The sequence below is a fragment of the Typopeltis vanoorti genome, chromosome 1 (assembly GCF_054136105.1).
Source record: "Typopeltis vanoorti isolate ZY-2024b chromosome 1, IOZ_Tvanoo_1.0, whole genome shotgun sequence".
Classification (NCBI taxonomy): Eukaryota; Metazoa; Arthropoda; class Arachnida; order Uropygi; family Thelyphonidae; genus Typopeltis; species Typopeltis vanoorti.
The window spans coordinates 160,376,405-160,395,895 of record NC_143549.1 but is presented as its reverse complement, the minus strand read 5'-3'; the positions used below and the strand labels follow the sequence as shown (position 1 = coordinate 160,395,895).

At 36.0% G+C, this 19,491-nt stretch overlaps 1 protein-coding gene across 2 annotated transcripts in view; it reads right to left on the bottom strand.

The window, feature by feature from the left end:
• Positions 1 to 19,491, bottom strand: part of fand (Pre-mRNA-splicing factor SYF1 fand) — a 425,180-nt gene that overhangs the window by 152,295 nt on the left and 253,394 nt on the right. For both annotated transcript variants that reach the window (XM_090399826.1, XM_090399816.1), the window contains one exon: positions 13,147 to 13,233. In XM_090399826.1, the coding sequence (XP_090255952.1) occupies positions 13,147 to 13,233 (87 nt within the window). The remainder of the gene's footprint in view (positions 1 to 13,146; positions 13,234 to 19,491) is intronic.

Here is a 19,491-nt window from a genome sequence, read left to right as displayed (position 1 = left end):
TACTAAATAAATTTACCAATAAAGTAATTAAATCCCATGGATAGTTGATTTGCTACTACTTCCAGAGCAGTATTAAGCTGGACATGATGGAAAAGAGTATGAGTGCTCACTAGGATAACTACTCTATTACGGGCAGGGTCACCTTTAGTTCTATCCTGATGTAGACTAGTGAAATTACTTAAGGTAAGGTCCTTGGGTTTTAAATATGTTTCTAGCAGACAGAAACAGAAAGGCTTGTTCTTCTGCAGCAAAATCTTAATATGCTGGCCAGGTTGGTTGAGTGGTTGGTGTATCTACTCTCCAGCCAAAAGGCTGCAAGTCGTGGGCATGGATGTTTGTGATTGTCTTTGAAAATACTAGTGGTGGTGGATGGCGCTGGTGTAGTTGCGGTTCATTGTAGTTGGCAGATTCAGTGGTGGAGAGAGAGAATGCTGTAGAATAGGAGCAATCCCTCGACAAACCTTTGGACTCCCTAGAGGTGTCACATAATCATAATCATCATCAAATTCCTGACATTTACCCTCAAGGGGTGAACAGGATATGATAGCACTACTTGAAAAATTTACATCATTAGTAACTTCCTATCTACAATTTTCCTCCAAATCAATCTATTACCTGTCAGGGCATTTGTCACATCTTATATTTCTATCTTCTAAGGAACTTTTTACCGTATCAACCCACCTATATCTTGGTCTTCCTCTGGGACTTTTTCCTGCCAACCAAGCAGAGAACACATGTCCTGATAATCTTTCCTCACCCATTCTGTTTAAGTGACCATACTACCTGAGATTAGCTCTTAACACATCCCTGGATGCTAACAATGTCAAGTTCTTTCCTAATATCCTCATTTTTAATATGATATTTCCATATTAAAAATGACCACCTCTAATCTTTCTCAGGACGCTCTCATATCTGTAGTTTCTAGTCTTTGGTCAAACACTTTTTATGATAATCTTTCCTCACCATTCTGTTTAAGTGACCATACTACCTGAGATTAGCTCTGCTAACACATTCCTGGATGCTAACAATGTCAAATTCTTTCCTAAAATCGTCATTTTTAATATGATATTGCCATTGATGCCATCTGTTCACGCCTCTAATCTTTCTCAGGACTCTCATATCTGCAGTCTCTAGTCTATGGTCAAGTGTTTTATTTCTAACCCAACTCTCAGATCCATAAGTTATTTAAAATGGTTTGAACACTGTCTTGTATACAGCTAATTTCTCTCATAATCTACATAAATTTATTCAGTTGACTTCCTACATACCAGCTTTGTTGATCCTGTTGTCTATTTTCATATTTAATTTACCATCTTCACAAAAATCGAGCCCATGTAGCTGAAATGCTTTACTTGTTCTATTAGTTCTACATTCACAATGTAGTAGATATTTTCAATGCTTCTTTCTATTTTCATTATCTTTCTCTTGTTATTGCCTTCATACCATATTTATTACAACAGCTATTCAATTTAGATAGGGAATCTTGCAGACTTGTGGTGGATTTATTTAGAAGTGTAACATCATTCTCAAAGCAAAGAGGTGACATTAACATCTCCAATTTTGATATCAGATTTAATATCACTTTCCTTCATAATGTGATCCCTATAGATAATGAATAACAGAGGAGATAATGTACATCCTTGGGTACTATAATGGTTACACCAGATTTAACATTAAACCATCTTCCTACTTTCTCCAATTCTAATTGCTGACTTCCAAGTCAAATAAAGACTAAGTATTGCTTGATATAATGTCCATTTGACACCATATAACTGTAGCATTTTGAATAGCTTCTCTCTTGGCATCTTGTCATATGCCTTTTCCACATCTACAAAATTTAAATATACATCTTTGTTATGTTCCCATGATTTCTCAACTATCTGTCGTAAAGTGAAAATCTGATCCTGACAACCTCTATTTGGCCTGAATCCAGCTCGTTCTTCACCAAGCTTCTCTTCCACAATCCTTTTCAACCGTTTCTCAAGTATACTTGCATATATCTTACCAGGAACACTCAGTAGAGAAATACCTCTGTAATTCTCACATTCAGTTTTATATATGGGTACTATGAGAGCTCTACTACAATCATCTGGAATTCATCTCTCTGTCCAGGCCTTCTGAAGTATGCAGTGCAGCCACTGTAAGACTTTTATACCTCCATACTTGAGCATTTGTAGTTGAATATCATCTACTCCAGCTGCCTTTCCACATTTCAGACTTTTGATGGCTTTTTCTACTTCAAGTATTCATGCAATCAGGAATGTGTGTTCCTGATTACATGCCTGGTCAGTGTTTTTTTTTTATCACTGTGCTGTCATCACTGCTAGTTTCATTTAACAATTTTTCAAAGTAATTACTGCATAACTCAAGGATATCTCTTTCTCCAGTTTCATATCACCTTTATCATCTCTAATTATTTTTACATCAGTCTTTTCTCCATTTATGAGCTTCTTCAACCTCCAGAATATCTCCACCTTCTTGATATTTATTTTCTATGTTCTTACCAAAGTCCTCCCTTTTTTTTTTTTTAGCTTTCTTACATTTGTCTCTCTATTCTCTAAGAGCACAAGCTGACTTATTTGCCAGGAATTTTTGATATGCTTTCTTCTTTTCCTTCACTGCCTCTATAACTTCCTGTGTCCACCATGGAGTTCCTATTTTTCTATCCTTGCAGACAACCTCATCACATGCCTCTCTGGCTGAATCAATGAATGTTTTCTTCAGAGCTTGCCACTGAATCTCCACAATTTAATTCCTGTTCTCAAACTCTTTCATTTTTTCTTGAATAATGTTTGTATATTTTAGTCTACAGTTCATATCTGAGAGCTTCACAACTTTTATTCGCTTTAAAACTTTCTTACATGTTATTCTTTTCAATATGAAATTCAATTTTATCCTGCTCAAGACTAAATGGTGATCACTTCCAATTTCAAATCCTCTGTACACTCTGGTGTCCTGCACCAGAGAAAACATCATTATCAACAATAACATAATCAATGAGACTTTTCTTATTCCTTGCCTCTTCTCTCCATGTGAATTTGTGCACATTTTTATGTTGGAACATGGTGTAAGTAATAACCAGTCCATGTCCTGAGCAGGAATCCAACAAGTATTTTCCATTATTATTAGCTTTGCTCTTTTCTCCAAATTTTCCCATAATATTTTTGCATGTCTGATAATCATTTCCTGCTCTGCTATTTAGATCCCCAACAAGGACTAACTTTTCCTTTTATGTTGTGTCAGTTGCTTTTCTCTAAATCCTCAAAAAATTCCTCCACTTCTATCTTAGCAGAACCTTCTGTGGGACGAGAGGCACAAATAAGTCTCATTGTCCAGTTCCCCATTCTGATATTTGCCCCCATCACTCTACTTGAAATTGCCTGCCATTCAAAATTAGCCTCGTATTTAGGTTGAATACTATGGCTACTCCTTCTTTTCCTTGTTTGTCATTGCCTGAATATAACATTTTGTATTTATTGCTCAGAAAGATCTCACCAGTTTTTGCCTTTTTTGTTTCATTCACCCCTATTATATCGATCTGGTACTTACCCAATTCCTTAGGTAGCTCTATTTCTTTGCCATTCAGGTTTCTTATGTTGATAGTACCGATCTTAAACTCTGTTGATACTGAGTTGGGGTGTGTTTTAGGGTTTGTTCCAGTAAGCTGACTTTCGCTGTTTGCCTTGGTTCCCTGGCAAAAACAACGGGGTCCTTTTTTAACCAGGCAATGCCCCAGCCGGCATGAAGTTCTGTCATGTTGTACCATCATTTAATATTGTGGTTTAAGCCAATAAGAATACAATTTGGTCAGCTAACTCCTAAATTGCCAGCCCATCCTCATTTATTCAGTATCCGGGTAGATATCTAACAGGGTGCACCACGAGAAGGTGAGGATTGGACATTAGGTCACATTATTATCATAATAATAATAATAATAATCAATATTCCGGTGAAATCTACAACAGTTCCACTGTATACTCATTTCCCTATTGTTTGGGCTTTGTAGGCTTGTCCGTTTTCAGGAGGTTGAGGGATTTAGTTTTGTCAGGTTTATATTTATCAACTTACTTTGGAAAGTATGGATGACCAGTGTCCATCTCTTCCTCTGGTAAAATATTCAATACATCTGATGTGTCAGTGCCAGTTGGCAAGTTTAATTTACTTTTGGTGGATACTGAAGTATCAATTTTTTCTGTGAGGGGTGTTTTGAGGTTTATCTTTAAGTGATATCTTTGCAATAATTTTTTTTTGACAAGTGGGTTTCATCAATTGGAATCATTTTTTGGGTTGTTTTTGGAGAGGCCACACATTGAGTGATTGATGAACTCAACAGAGAAGCAGTCATGATCATAAAGTTCTGGTATGGTAAAATTATCAGATGGTGGAATAGATGAGATGCTGTTGACATTTTCTTAACTACTGCTTTATCAGCATAAGAGGATCCCAGAACAGATGTGGTGGTAGCTAACTTTCTTTTTGCATCCTGATATATTTTGTTCTGTTTTATTTTTTTTATTTTGTTCATTTTGTTTTTATCTTTTGTATTTCGTTTTCATTTTTCCAGTTGACAGTTTACACATTCTGCTTTCTTTGCAGAGCAGGATATCATGCTCTTTATTATCGCATTAGGCATAGGTAGCAGAGCCACAACAGGCAGTTTGGACATGTCCATATTTTAGGCATTTGAACCATCTTAGTGGATTAGGGATATACAGTCTAACAGGATAATTGAGATACTCTGCTTTTACAAATGTTGGAGACTTAGGAGTATCAAAAGTAAGGATGATGGCGACAAGTATGTGCCTCATACTTGTCACCCACTGATCTTTCACCATCAGGAACATCAAGGAGATCCCACTCTGAGATCACTCTTCTGAGTGGAATGCCAGGGCTACACTGGAAGCTGTAACAGTACCACAGCAAACCTTGGGTCCTCACACTGGACCATAGGGTGAGAGACATGTTGCCCACTCACAAGGATGGACCATCCAGGACCAGTGCAGTATCCAGGTGTCCACCTGTTGCACCACACAGCAAATATGATGGCAGGGTATTGGATCTCGGTGATGGTGGTCTGGATGAAAGGATAGTAAAAATGACTCAAGAGAAGCAGAGTGAAGACGAGCAAAAAAAAAGGAATGGAACCAAAAAGAGTAGAACCACATCTGGAAAACAGAGATGCAGAAGACTTCTGTGAGATAGAGACCAATAAGATGAAATGAATAATCTGCTGCTATAATCCATAGGATATAAGGGAGAATGTTGATAACATGCATTGACAAATCAGCATAATGACTGCAGGTCAAAAAATTATTATGGGAGATTTCAACTATGGAAAAATAGACTGGAAGGAGGAATGATATAGAATTTATACAGCTTTCGAGAGATAATTACCTGAAGCAGCATGTAAGGTAGGGACTACAAGATTTGCTTGCTGGATCTGATCATAGCCCAGCTAAACTGCCTCAGCTTGGGGTAAAGTGATCATGTAATCTTGACCTGAGAGATTGCTAGATGTGCAGAATTTTCTATTAAAAAAGGATACATGTTGAATTACAAAGCAGGTGATTATGACAATCTGAGGAGTCAGCTTTCAGCAGTGTCATGGCATAAGAATTTGAAGTAGACAGATGGTGGTGGTGCATGGGAGATGGTCAAGGATGTTTCAAGAAAGCTGTATCAGAATATATACTGAAAGTCAGAAGGATAAATAAGGTAGGAGTTCGATGAGTGAATAGCTTCATTAAGCAGGAGTTGCAGACAAAGAAAAAGTTGTGGAGGGAATATAAAGAAAAAGGTGATCAGCATGTCCATGAGGAGTGCAAGACAGTCAAAAAAGGGTAACCTGTATGGTAAGGAAAGCTAAAGCTAATTACGAGAGTAAGCTAGCTGACAAGGTCAGAATAAATCCAAAAGAGTTTCTGCTATGTGGCAAGTGAAGGGATGAATGACTATGAAAGGATGACTTTAAAAAGTGCTGATGGTGAAGAGATAACATAAGCAAACCAAATAGTGAATTATACTATCTACTTGATGTTGCAATGCCAGATGTGACATTCACTGACAGGAGAATAAAGTTTGAAAAAATTGAGGTGTTTAAAATATTGCATAACCTCAATGCAAAAATGGTCATTGGATTAGATGGCATATCAGTCTGTGTACTATGAGAATATGCAAGAGAATTATCATCTCCTCTGACCAAGCTGTTTAATTTAAACCTTAGTACTTGGAAGGTACCAACAAAATTGAAAGAGGACAAAACAATCCCACTGCATGAAGAAGGTTCCAAGATAGAAGAAGCAAATTATAGGCCAATCAGCATATCAAGAGTGGTGCTAAGGTATTGGAGAAATTAATGAAAGAATTCAGGACTAGGTTGATAGGAATATGATACTCTATAAGGGACAGCATGATTTTGTGAAGGATGGATCTGGCATTAGTTTATATGCTTACTTTTTAAAATAAAGTGGAAATAGAATTAAACAGTGGAAATGGTTATTCAGTTACATTGCTGGACTTGGAAAAGGCATTTCACATGATTCTACATAGAACCCATTTGTATAAATTGGAGCAAATGGAGATGAATGTGAATCTAGTGATTTGGATTAGAGGTTGGCTAAGGGACAGATATCAAAGAGTGGTTTATGGAGAAGTTATATCCAAGAGAAGGCAGGCAACCAGTGGTGTACTACAGAGCTCAGTGCTTGTTCTCTGTTGTTCAATTTGTACATCCATGATGTAGGAAATGATTTGTCATTGATAATATTCAGTTGTTTGCAAATGATGCAAAACTGGAAGAACCATAGTAAATGAAAGGTGATGTTGAGATCCTTTAAAATGGTTTAAACAGGCTAGCAGTACGGACTGCTAAATGGCTGCCAGTTTAATGTGGCTAAGTGTAAGGTGATGAACTCTGGGAAGATGAGATCACAAGCTGTGTACTGTATTGATGTAATTGAACTACAGGAGACTGATGAGGGCAGGGACTTGGGAGTGATTATGGACAAAGACTTGAAGTTTACAGGGCAAATTGCAAACATAGCCAAAACAGCACATTAAACTACATTGTTGAAGAGCACATTAACAAGCAGAGCTAGAGAAGTTATTATTCCCCTTTATAAGGCTTTAATAATACCACATCTGAACTGCTGCGCACAGGTCTGGACAGGATTCTTTGGGGATGACGAAGTGGTAGAGAGGATCCACAAATGAGTGAGAAAAATTGTGGCTGGCCTATGGCATGCTCCCTATGAGAATAGAATGAAGGGAGAAAACAAGGAATCACCCATAGAAATTTTGTATGAGTGTCATTAGTAAGGGTGTTAGGACTAGATTTTTTAGTTGGAGGGTAGTGAAATGGGTTACCAGAAGTGGTTACGAGTGTTTTGTCATTAAATGAGTTTAAGGAGCGGTATGATAAGTATGAATAATGTAGTGTGTGAGTAATGGATCCCATGGAGTGAGTCTCCTGACTCCATGGAAATACATATAATAATAATAATAATGATCATCAATCAAAGTCAGGATATTTGGAAATAAGTCACATCCACAAAGCAGTTAGTGAACATTAACTGTGCATTCTCCCCCCCCCACCTCTACAATAGGAGAATGGCAGCAGTAGCAAAACATATGCTTAGTATACTTATATACCAGTTGGAGTGCCAGTAAAAATATACATCTTATATTTCTTACCCTGGAATATGTAAACAGCACGTTCATAGTTACTTTCGATAAGGATGCAAACAATCTGATAGGACTTCATAGTTACTTTCGATAAGGATGCAAACAATCTGATGGCTTTGATAGGGAATCTTCATTGTAACAGACATCAGTGATGTCTGTTACAATGACAGTCACCTATAATAATTTGTTATAATGAAAGAGTGTTATAATGAAATATAATCAAATAATGTTTGCTGGTGAAAGAGAGAATTACTGGTCTAATTAGTAAATTAAACAGCTTTTAGTGTTAGTGATTGTTTTGAATTGTGGTAAAGCTCTAAAGGCAATGAGAGCATATTAATGCCATAAATTTTTGTGTACAGTTTATAGGAAGAAAATCCCCTACCATCTCCACATGAGACCTGATAACCCATCTTCATATATAACGGTAACTCACCTTTGACAAAATACTAGAAAAACCACTGGAAGATCATATTAACCCTTTAACTGCTGATTTTATATTCTACTGACATTGTCCCATGTGCTGAATTAATTTTTCAAAAAATTTATAAATAAAATCAATTAAAATTCTTACAAGTAAGAAGTCTGGACAGCATCATACATTCTTGTCACCTGTTCACTCACAAAAATGGCAATAATAGTGTTTTATAAAATTTGCATAATCTTCAAGGGGTGTACACTTGAGGGTGCCATTTTTTTCCATGCTTGAGTTAATTCGACCGTAGCAGTTAAAGGGTTAAGCATGGCCAATTCTGAACCATCTGCACTTTATATTCACCTTGAGATAAGTGAAAAATCCCCAATGTAAGAAAGAGGAGCAACTGCGAATTTGTAATGGAGCTGGAAACTTAAAGACAAAATACTTAACACCAATATGATACTGCTGCTTGTCAAGGCCTATTTGCAATGTATGTTTAAGACATTTGCATCCTGCTCAAAAAATAATGAATGATGACAGTAAATTTGACTTTCATTATGCTAATGAACAACACTGATTTAAGCCAAAAGCAAATATGAAATAACCAAAACCTGAAACTAAAGATAGGTTATTTCAAAGTAACCACCAAGTCTTCATACCATAGTTCCCTCTAAATATACTTCAGTAGTATTACATTATCAAGAATTAAGTGTGCCTTAACAGCAATGTACTTTAACCACCCTAACTGGCCATTATGGATAAAATATGCATCCTCATACACTTATATGAAATATATCCATCATATATTTCAATGTAATATCAATGTTATTGCAAGTTTAATATGCACTTCACATCCATGATAACCTTGATATCTATAAATGTCTTGGCCGGTAGCGTGGTTAAAACCCAAAGGTTCCACAAAAAATTTCAGGGAATTCTGCAATGCATACAGACGTTTGTAACGTGTATTAAACATAGTTTCTGAAAAAATTCTCCAGCAAATAAGGAAAATAAAATCCAGCAAACCAGTGTGCAAGACTATTGTTGCTAAAGGCATGACTTGCCAGTTATTAAAACTCAGTGAATGTGTTAATCTTACTGCAATTATTATTAAATACATTTGCAAAGTGTATCCACTCTCCAATCAACTAGTTGCAGGTTCAAATCATGCTGCTGTTTGGCATGGATGTTTCTGAATGTGTTTAAGTGGGAGAGAAATTTCATCACCTGGTTAGAGACCACAAATCAGCTTATTCAAGCCTGATGTGGCTTGAAAAGGTTCCATGTTTGGTTTCTAGAACAGGGGTTCCAAATCATGTAGCAAATACAAAAAATATATAAAATTAATAATAAAAACAGAAAAGAGTCCTTAATACACTCATTATATTAATGTACGATGGGTACTATCTGATGTTTAATGAATACAACAAAACTACCATTCAAACTGATAATTACCATCTAACATCATCTATCAATATGAAAAGAATTTCAATACCCTACCTAAAAAAATCTCTGAACAAAAATATGGATTCTTGCAAACTCAATCTATATAATTCCTTCAAAACAACCTCTTCTGCTGTTGTAATAAATTTAACGGTATTATATGAACACAAATGGATAAGAAAATAACTATTTATTATTAGATATATGAAGAGCCCAAGGCTTCAATCGCAAGAACACTTCATAGACTCCTGTATGCGATAAAGGAGTGCATTTGTCCTTAGGTGAACGGATGAGAGTTGCTAATTTTACATAAGGTTTAAATACTGTGCGCAGTTGGTGTTTGTTAAGCACCCTAGATATCTTTTCAGATGTGCCTTTAATGTATGGGATGGTGATAGTTTTGTTGTAGTCTTATGTGGTAGATAGAGGGGATTTCTGGGTAGCATTTAGTATATCTATCTTATGGGGATTATAACCACTGGTTAAGAAGGTGTGACGTAGGTGAGAAAGTTAAGCAGTAAGAACAATGTCATTGGAACAGACTGCTCTAGCTCTACCCAGAAATCGCCTCTATCTACCACAGAAGACTACAACAAACTATCACCATCCCATACATTAAAGGCACATCTGAAAAGATATCTAGGGTGCTTAACAAACACCAACTGTGCACAGTATTTAAACCTTATGTAAAATTAGCAACTCTCATCCGTTCACCTAAGGACAAATGCACTCCTGTCTGTCTGTAGTTGCCATCAAGCCTACTACAGACAGACAGAAAGAACTGTGGACATCTGCCTCAGTGAACACAAAAAATATATCCGACACTTTCGCTATGGCAAGTCGGGTTTGGCAGACCATGGAATCATGAACAACCTCTCTGACTTATTCCAAACCTTAACAAGTATGGCTGTATAAATCTACCAAAGATTTGGGAGACAGTCATCCTAAGACCAAATTAATATTTATTACTTTTATGTTATTTTATTTTTTTTTCAAACTTTCTAAGTCTATTATTTGGACTACTATTTCAAAACTTTAAACTTTTTTTTTTTTTTTTTTACCTAGATTTTGTGTTGCATGCTGCAATTACTTATACTAGCCCCACTGTTACACTGGATTGTGGTTGTCTTGCATTTGTAACAAACTTTGTGTTTTGTGCTCTGAAGATGCTGGATATAATACCAACGAAATATTAGCTTTTAAGTTAATAAATAGTTATTTTCTTATCCATCTGTGTTCATATCAATACCGTTAAATCTATTACATGTTTGACGAACACATAAGCCTATCCATGTGTATAAATATTCTTCACGGAGATAACAGCTCTTCTGCTATTTACTATTTTGGACAGACTGGCCATTCTGCTTTCATCAGAATCCAAGAATATCAAGACTCTATTGCATTTTTGGAATGTGACATGTCTGGCCTTCCTTCTCGTGCTATGGACACTGGGCACATAATTCTTTGGAACCACACAAAGATTTTTCATTCCAGCAGGTTCAAATTTGATAGTCTTTTCCTTGAAACATGTGAAATGCTACAAAATCATCTGAACCATAACCACTCTGTCTCTACGTTTTGGGAATTGATTAAAATTATATAATTATAATTTTAATTTATTTTTATCTATGCAACTTTTACAATTATTCCTTTGAACTCTAATAGTGCAATTCCTATGATCTCAGCTGTGACCAATACACAAGCTAGTAGTCACATGCCTCAGGACTCCTTCTTATGATTCATATTTTGAACATAGTTACCAGTCTCTCTGATGATATCCATAATTACATTGGACAAAATATATCAGATTTATTGAATAAAATTCTATTTTTTTTAAATATAGGTAAGCTATGAAAGTTTATGAATTAGGTAATGCTAATTCTGTTTCATGTTTGATGCTGCAAAATGTTTTATGTACGTTTTGCAGCATCATATATTTTATATGATATACACTTTACTTATTTGGAAAATACCAGTAATTAGAAATGGCTGTTTTGTTCATTATCACTGATTTTATCATGATGTTGAGGTAACCAATTAATCATGATACTTACCTAAAATGAATGTGGAGTAGCTGATTTTTTATCCTGTGATGGAATATGCAAAACCTAAACCATTAATAGTGAATATTAAAACTTGGAGAATTGAGAAAAGAACTAGTACAGAATTTTTTTTCCCCTTGTAATTGATTCTAACCTATATATGTTTTGACTGTTTTCTGAGTTGCCACCACATCATATTACTTCAATGGCCCTGTCCAACCCATGAAGTTTTGGAGCCGATCAAAATTCAGAAACATATTAATGTAGTTAATATATATTTAGACCTAAGGGTTTTATTTTATGGAGAGTTTTTAAGAGACTGGATTTTTTTTTCTTTCATTGTTCGATTATAATGACAGAGAAGAAATTGTTTGTTTTTATTTTCCATAAAACTAATTCAAGACATATGTCAGAAAATAAATGTCAGAAGTGAAAACGTGTGAAAATGATCATGTACCATTAATAAAAAATAATTAAATAATTGGTATTATATCATGATTTTTTTTTTCACAGTCTGATAAATATACAAATATAAAAGTTGTTAACATATTTACTTTATGATTGGTATAAATTAAAGATGTCAAGAAATCATATTCTTGGTTTCATTCTTTATCCAAGCATAAGCAAACAAAGTTTTTGCATGAAGTAACTTCACAACTGGGCTACTTGTATACACAGGCTAATAACTTCACAGCAATGCCTTATTATCCCATAATGCTCGCCACATATCCTTATGGACAAGTGTAATGCTATGCATTATGGGTAAGCTTATGGGTTTTAAACAGACTTTTTTTTTTCAGTGTTTGGTTATAGTGGCAGAGAAGAAATTGTTTGTACTGAGTAGAGCCACTGCTGAGTTTCCTGTCCTGGAGTGATTCAGGAGAGGAATAAGGAGTTCAGTAGTGATCCTTTAGGATCACTCAGTGAGATGTAGAGTAATCTTGTAGATTACTCAGAGTTTTTGCAGAGGTATCCCTACACTTTAACATACCTCAATAAAAGTTGAAACCAGTCTGGGTAGTGACTCTTCCCAAAATGCATAGCATTATCGAGTACCAAGGCAATTGATGTGAAGTCTTTAGCCTCTATATACAAGTAACCCAGGCATAAAGATACTTCATGCACAAATACTGTTTGCTTACACTTGGATAAGGATGGAGATTATTAGATAAAGGATCGAGACCAAGAAATTATACCAAGAGTATAATTTCTTGGCATCTTTAATTTATAGTACAACCAAGTGAAAAAATTTTTAACATTTATGACTGGTAGTTATACATGGAAAATTAGCCATAGCATTAAAAAAAAAAAAAAAAAAAAGCATATAAATTGATTTCTCTGACTGGTGAGCCAAACACAAAATTTTTGAAACCCTGAAAATATAGCTATCTACTTTTATTTATTTATTTTTTTTCTCCAAGTGAATCACCACCTTAAATAATGAATTTTCTCACTATAAGAATAAACATTGGTCATTGGAGAATATTTTATTAAGCTAGGCTAAGAAATTTCTTAGTAAAGTTTATTGTAACCTGAATCAAATGCAACAAAAATTCTTACTTTAAAAGTGCCAAAACTTTCTTCCAAATCTGCATACATTGACCACACTTTAAGCGATTTATATACTCTTAATTGCACAGGCTCTGTCTGAATAAATAATTATAAGAATAAAATGCCTTCAAAAGTATAGTAAATAAAAAAATATAAAAAATCTACAAACAACATAACCCTATATGATAAATGTATGATATTTTGCTGCAATATAATGCCAACTATAATCAATTTATGCAAATGAAGCAATAAATTCACACAATCTGGGAGTATGCAGATATGTTTCTTTTAAAAAAAAGGACTGAAAAATGAATGACATTACATCATATTAGTCTGATTCTTTCTCAGATAATGCTGTCATAAAATAGTCATTCAAAATTTGCCCAGGAATTGAATTGAAAAATAATGTGGTATTACAGGACTGCTAGATGCCAAATACTTTCAATAAACAAAACTAAATAGTCGGGATAGCAAAGATGGCGAATTATAATAGGATTAATCATATTCAAACAAATTTGGCTGTATGAAACTGTCTCAAATCTGGGGGCATTCATCCTTAGGAAATCATCCCAAGAATACTCATCCCAGTCCATTAAGTGTACTATTTACGGCTTTAGACTTGCATTTGTTGCTCTCCTTCAGTCATACTTACCTTATGTAGTGCCTGCACACACATACATATTAATATGTTTGTTGTTTGGCAAATTGGACTGATAAAATACTAAGCAGTAACTCAATATATAGTGCACACTGTAGTTTCCTTAAGCAATATCATAATATCATCATAACACTAATTATGTTCTTGTAATATTTCTCTAATTCCTCTGCTAACTCCACAAATTTTTTGCTGGTACTTTATAATGGTACACATTTTAAACTCTGTTCATGCTGCTCCACTAAAATATTCCGCTGTTCAGCTCTGTGATGGAAAAAAAGGGTCTTATAATAATCAAGAACAGTCCCAGATAGCTTGATACCATCATTATATACATAGTTTTAGCCATGTTGAATACATTTTAATGGCCAAGACCGAAACTGTCAGCCCATCCTTATTTTTTCAACATCAAAATGGATATCTGGCATAAATTAAAGATGCCAAGAAATCAGATTCTTGATTTAATCCTTTATCCAAGCGTAAACAAACAAAGTTTGTGCCTGAAATATTTTCAGGACTGGGCAACACATATATAGAGGCTAGAGACTTCACATCACTTGCCTTAGTATCCATAATGTGACCCTTCCATAATGCATAGCATTATGGAAGTGTCACTACCCAGACTGGTTTTGACTTTTTTTGAGGTCTCATCAGTGGGAGCCAGACCGAGAGGTGATACGATTGAAGTAATGCATAAGTCATATTTTCATATATGAGTAGCCAAAAGGTGTCACATCTTATTATTAAATTACTCTGGATTAGAGATAGTTGCTGGAGGTGTTTCCACTTCATTATACTATAAATTAAAGATCCCAAGATAAATTCAAGATGTCAATAGCCTCTATATAAGAGTTGCATGCTCCTGAAAATACTTCAGGTGCAAACTTTGTTTGCTTACACTTGGATAAAGGACTTCACCAAGAATATAATTTCGTGGTATCTATAATTTATAGTGTAACCAAGTGGAAAAACTTCCAACAACTATTTATAATCTAGTGTATTTTAAGAATAAGGTGTGACACCTTTTGGCTACTAGTATATGAAAATATGATTTCTGCATTACTTCAACCTTATTATACTATAGGTTACTACATGCAGGTCCAAAAACTATCTATAATACAGTGTATTTTAATAATAAGGTGTGACACCTTTTGGCTACTAGTATATGAAAATATGATTTCTGCATTACATCAACCTTATTATACTATAGGTTACTATATGCAGGTTACTATACATATATATATATATATACTACAGGTTAATACTAAGTCTACCTACTCACTGACGAAACCCCAATGAGGGTGGAAACCGGTGCGTGGCAGATCTGGCTTTGAGCGGCTCCACTTGGAGGTAGGATTTTTGCCTGTCTCTGAGTGGGGCCACCACTGAGATTATGGCTCTGCTTGGTGGTGGGGTGGGCCTGCCACTGGGTAGAGCCAATGCTGAGAAGTTCTTCTCAGTAATAGGGTGAGTCTGTCACTGAGTGGAACAACACTGAGTTGGGCGATCTTTCGGAATCGTCTTATTTTTAGAGCCCGCTTCACCTATACATAAGGTTAATATATGAAGGTTACTTATGCAGGATACTATTTGAAGTAACATGCATTACTTCAGCCACTGATGAGATCTCAATAAAGCTAAAACCAGTCTGAGCAGTGACCCTTCCTATAATGCACAGCATTATACATGTCTGTAAGGATGTGTTTTGCATTATGGATACTAAGATAAGTGATTCTCGTGGAAAGGCTTACACGTTGGTTATACATGCCTACTAAATAGCTTAAGGAAACTGCAACGTACAATAGAATATACATTAAAATAAATTTTAATACACTTCCAATATTTCGGCAAGGTCACATTGCCATTTTCACAGGAACTTAGAAACAAGACATGTGCATGCAAGCATAATACACAGTAAATGAGGACGAAGCAGGAAGCAATTCTTTTTCCTAAAAGTCCTGATGGTGCCCCCTAGCAGGCGATGTAGGTATTCTTGGCCATTTGGACTGAAGGTCTTCTGATTTAAGTTTCCCAAATTTGGGACAGTGTCATGCATCAAATTTGTTGAGGTTTGGATTGTTTCTTAGAGCTGAGGCTGATTCCATGAATAGTCTTTCATATTTGAATTTACTACGGTACATTATCGAGACTTTCTTCCACCGTATTCTATGGTGGGTATTCAGAGCATGGTCTGCAAGACCAGAGCGGCTCTATTGGTGAAACCAGATGTAGTCCTTGTGTTCTGAAATTCTGATATTAGCTGTCCTGCCTGTTTGACAAAAGTAGGACAGCTTACAGCTGCAAGGGACCTGGTATACACCAGGTAAGTCTAGGGGAGGACGTTGCTCTTTAGTAGGTGGATAAGGGATGCCAATTTTCTATATGGTCTGTAACAAAAAAAGTCAAGTCATGTTTTTTAGGATTTTTGTAATTTTTTCCGAGGTGCCTCGGATATAGGGAATGGGAATGGATTTAGAGTAATTCTTGTTGTGAAGGGGGGTTGTGGTTTATTGGTTTCAATATTTTTTGGATTTTTTTGGGGGGTAGCCACTGGCTGAGAAAGTGTTGAGAATGTGGTTTAGTTCTGTGGTTAGGGCATTGTCATTTGAACAGATAAGTTTAGCCATGTTGTGTAGTGTCTTAATCACCGATTAAAGACCAATTCATCACTACTCACTGTTCGCTGAATGACGCTAACTTAGCTATCCAGCACCTTAAACCACGAGAGTTGGTCCATTTTATACGACATCTCGTGCACCGCTGCGGATAAAGAATTTAAAAAAGTACGCGAACGACACATCAAGAAATTTAAGAATTTAAAAAAGAACTCTACCTCCAAACCACAACTTCCTTACTGACATGGTAATCAACCTTTTGTCAATTAGTTTTAAACCTGAAGCACTTGACGCTCTATCATGTGGCCACAACTTCGCCATTGTGCCCAGAAGAATACCTGCTGAAGACATTATGATACAAATTGAATGGGGGATATGACACCTTCCAAACCATCTGCCAACGATATCAGACTGGATGTGGCTTGTGTTCTGACCAAAGCAAAACCACCAAAAACAAACATGCCCAATAAGGAATTCAAAGCTCTGCAAGAATTAAAGAAAAACAAGGAAATAATAATCACCAAAGTGGATAAAGGGAACACCACAGTATTGCTTAACCAAACGGATTACACAGGTAAGCTTAATGCTCTATTGTTAGATCGGGTTACTTACCTCCCTATCGAGTACAATCCCACAAACTCACAAATTAGAAAAATCTACAGGCTCCTTAAGAAGGTCACCTCTTGGCCTGTAGAAGTCACTAACAAATTAAAACCGTTTAACTCCATATCCCCCCCCCCCCCCGTATATATATGGTGTTAAAATGTCGTTGTATTGTTGTATCCTTGTTAAATCGATGTTACTCAATACGTTGTTTTATTTTTTTTCTATCCTTTCTTACCTAAACCTTCTAATATCAAAATCCTACCCTCTGTCTGTGAGCCATTGTTACATCTGCTGCCACATGGTGTGTGGCTCACTGGCATTGTTATGTATCACCGTGAGCGCCATTTTAAATATCACTGCTCTTCCATTATTTTACTTAACTCATTCTTTTAACCTCCCTACTTTAACTACAAGACTTACAAAATTTTCTTGGCTATATCTGTATCACTTCTTACATGTTCATTCTATAAGGAAAGCAAATTCTATATCTCTGGCCGATTCCTAAATTTACTCACGTGCATACACTGACTGTTAAAGGTTATTTCTTGCTATAAGAAACGAATCCTCTCATTTCTGCCTAGGGCCGTCTCCTCTTAAGATATTGACAAATTTCTTTGTTTATGCTGCGCCAGCCAATATCTTAGAATAGAGGGGACTCTTATTCAGGGAGACTTTTCCAGACCTTTGGTGTACATAGGAGAATAAATTTAGTGCTTGTACTCATAAATCAAATGTTCTACTATGGCTAAGTAAATTCAGGTTTGCAGTCATAGCCTCTATAACAACATGTTATACCTTTCTTTCAATTCCTCCCCCTCCCGTTATGGTTTGAATTAATGAGTGGTAGTTTTGGTTCATATCACAGGCGAAACTCAGGTATAAAAGAAAAAATATTTATTGGAATCTAAAGACATAATATACACTTTCAATTAGTTCAATGACATGCTAAATCAAACTTATTAATACTCTAACGTATGAACAATAAATCGTTCTCTTGAGTTAGGTATTTAACACACTAATATACACATTATACTCTTCTAATCAATATTCTACTTACTGTGTTAATCTTGCATATTAAACTAGTCACAATCATCTATAATCATGCCTAACAATTTGTCTTATGGACATTAACGCTGCTAAATAATCACTTAAAGTCCTTAAGTACTGCCCACACTCGATTAATACACTGCAATAATTCTTCCCTTTTACCAAATGACCAAATGGGTAATTATACAACAGAATCTGTACTTTACCATTTCTTGGGGCAGGGTCTCCAGGTCCGTCTGAACTGTCCTTCTTTGTTGGAATTCTCTTTCGATACCTCCATAAGCCTACGTCCACGTGATGGGTCACTATGGTCGTCAGATTAAGCTATGCTCTGCACCTGGCGTTTTCCCTCGTCTATTCTCGATCTGTTCTGGACCATCGTCATTTCTACTGCCGGTTCTGGTATACGTTCGCGATATTATTCCGTCGAAACTTTCAGTGAAGACAACGTAAGCTGACATCTCACGCTTTAGTACCGACAGAAGTTCAGCCATCGAAGGGAAGGGCGCACCCTCCGATCTCGAACTATCGACACGAAGCACCATCAGGAACCACCGGTCCACGAGAGAAGTCAAATCATCATCCAGGAAAGCAGCGAAAAAAGCCCCAAGAAAGGGGTGCAAACTCTTTTTATTCTCCATTCGCTTCCCCCCTTTTTGTACCCTGTTCCTTACCACGATAGCACCCTCTTACTTTTTTTCTGCGATCTTTTCCCGCCCGCTACTTTCATGGCCCACAGCAACTTCGGCACATCGCGAGATCATAGCAGTGTCTTCCGGGAACCGAATGTGCGTAACTTTCCTAGATTGCCAATGCCTCAGGCCTACCCATGACTTTTGGACTATTGTTTACATCTGATTTACCCATTCATTGTATACATGATGCATTTCATATAATACTAATTTATACACGAAGTTCTTTACATGGCATTACAATTCTACTAAAAGGAGGTAACTCTATTTCCATTTACAGTTAGTACTTTAGTTCTTCTGCTCAAGTAAAAGTTTTTTTCTCTCAGCAAAATTTTCTGAGTTGTTAAATCCTGAATGAATTATTTCTTTAATAAAGTTCTTCATCCAGGATGTAACAATGGACTCCCAAAATGCATAAAGAAAATGTGCCATTACGTCCCATAGTGGATGGCATTGATTTCCCCACATACAAACTAGCTAAACATTTGGCCAAAGCGCTCACACATTATACTCACACATAAAAAAATTCAGCTTACGTCAGAGCCAGCATGGAAAACCTTACACTCCAACACACTGACTTAATGGTCAGTTTTGATGTCCTCCATATTCACAAATGTCCCACTCAAAGAATCCTTAGTGCTAATCCAAGCTAAATTTCCTCCCGATATCACAGCCCTATTTCAGTTCACAATGAACTCAGTCTATTTTGTTTGGCAAGGAAAATTCTACAAACAAATAG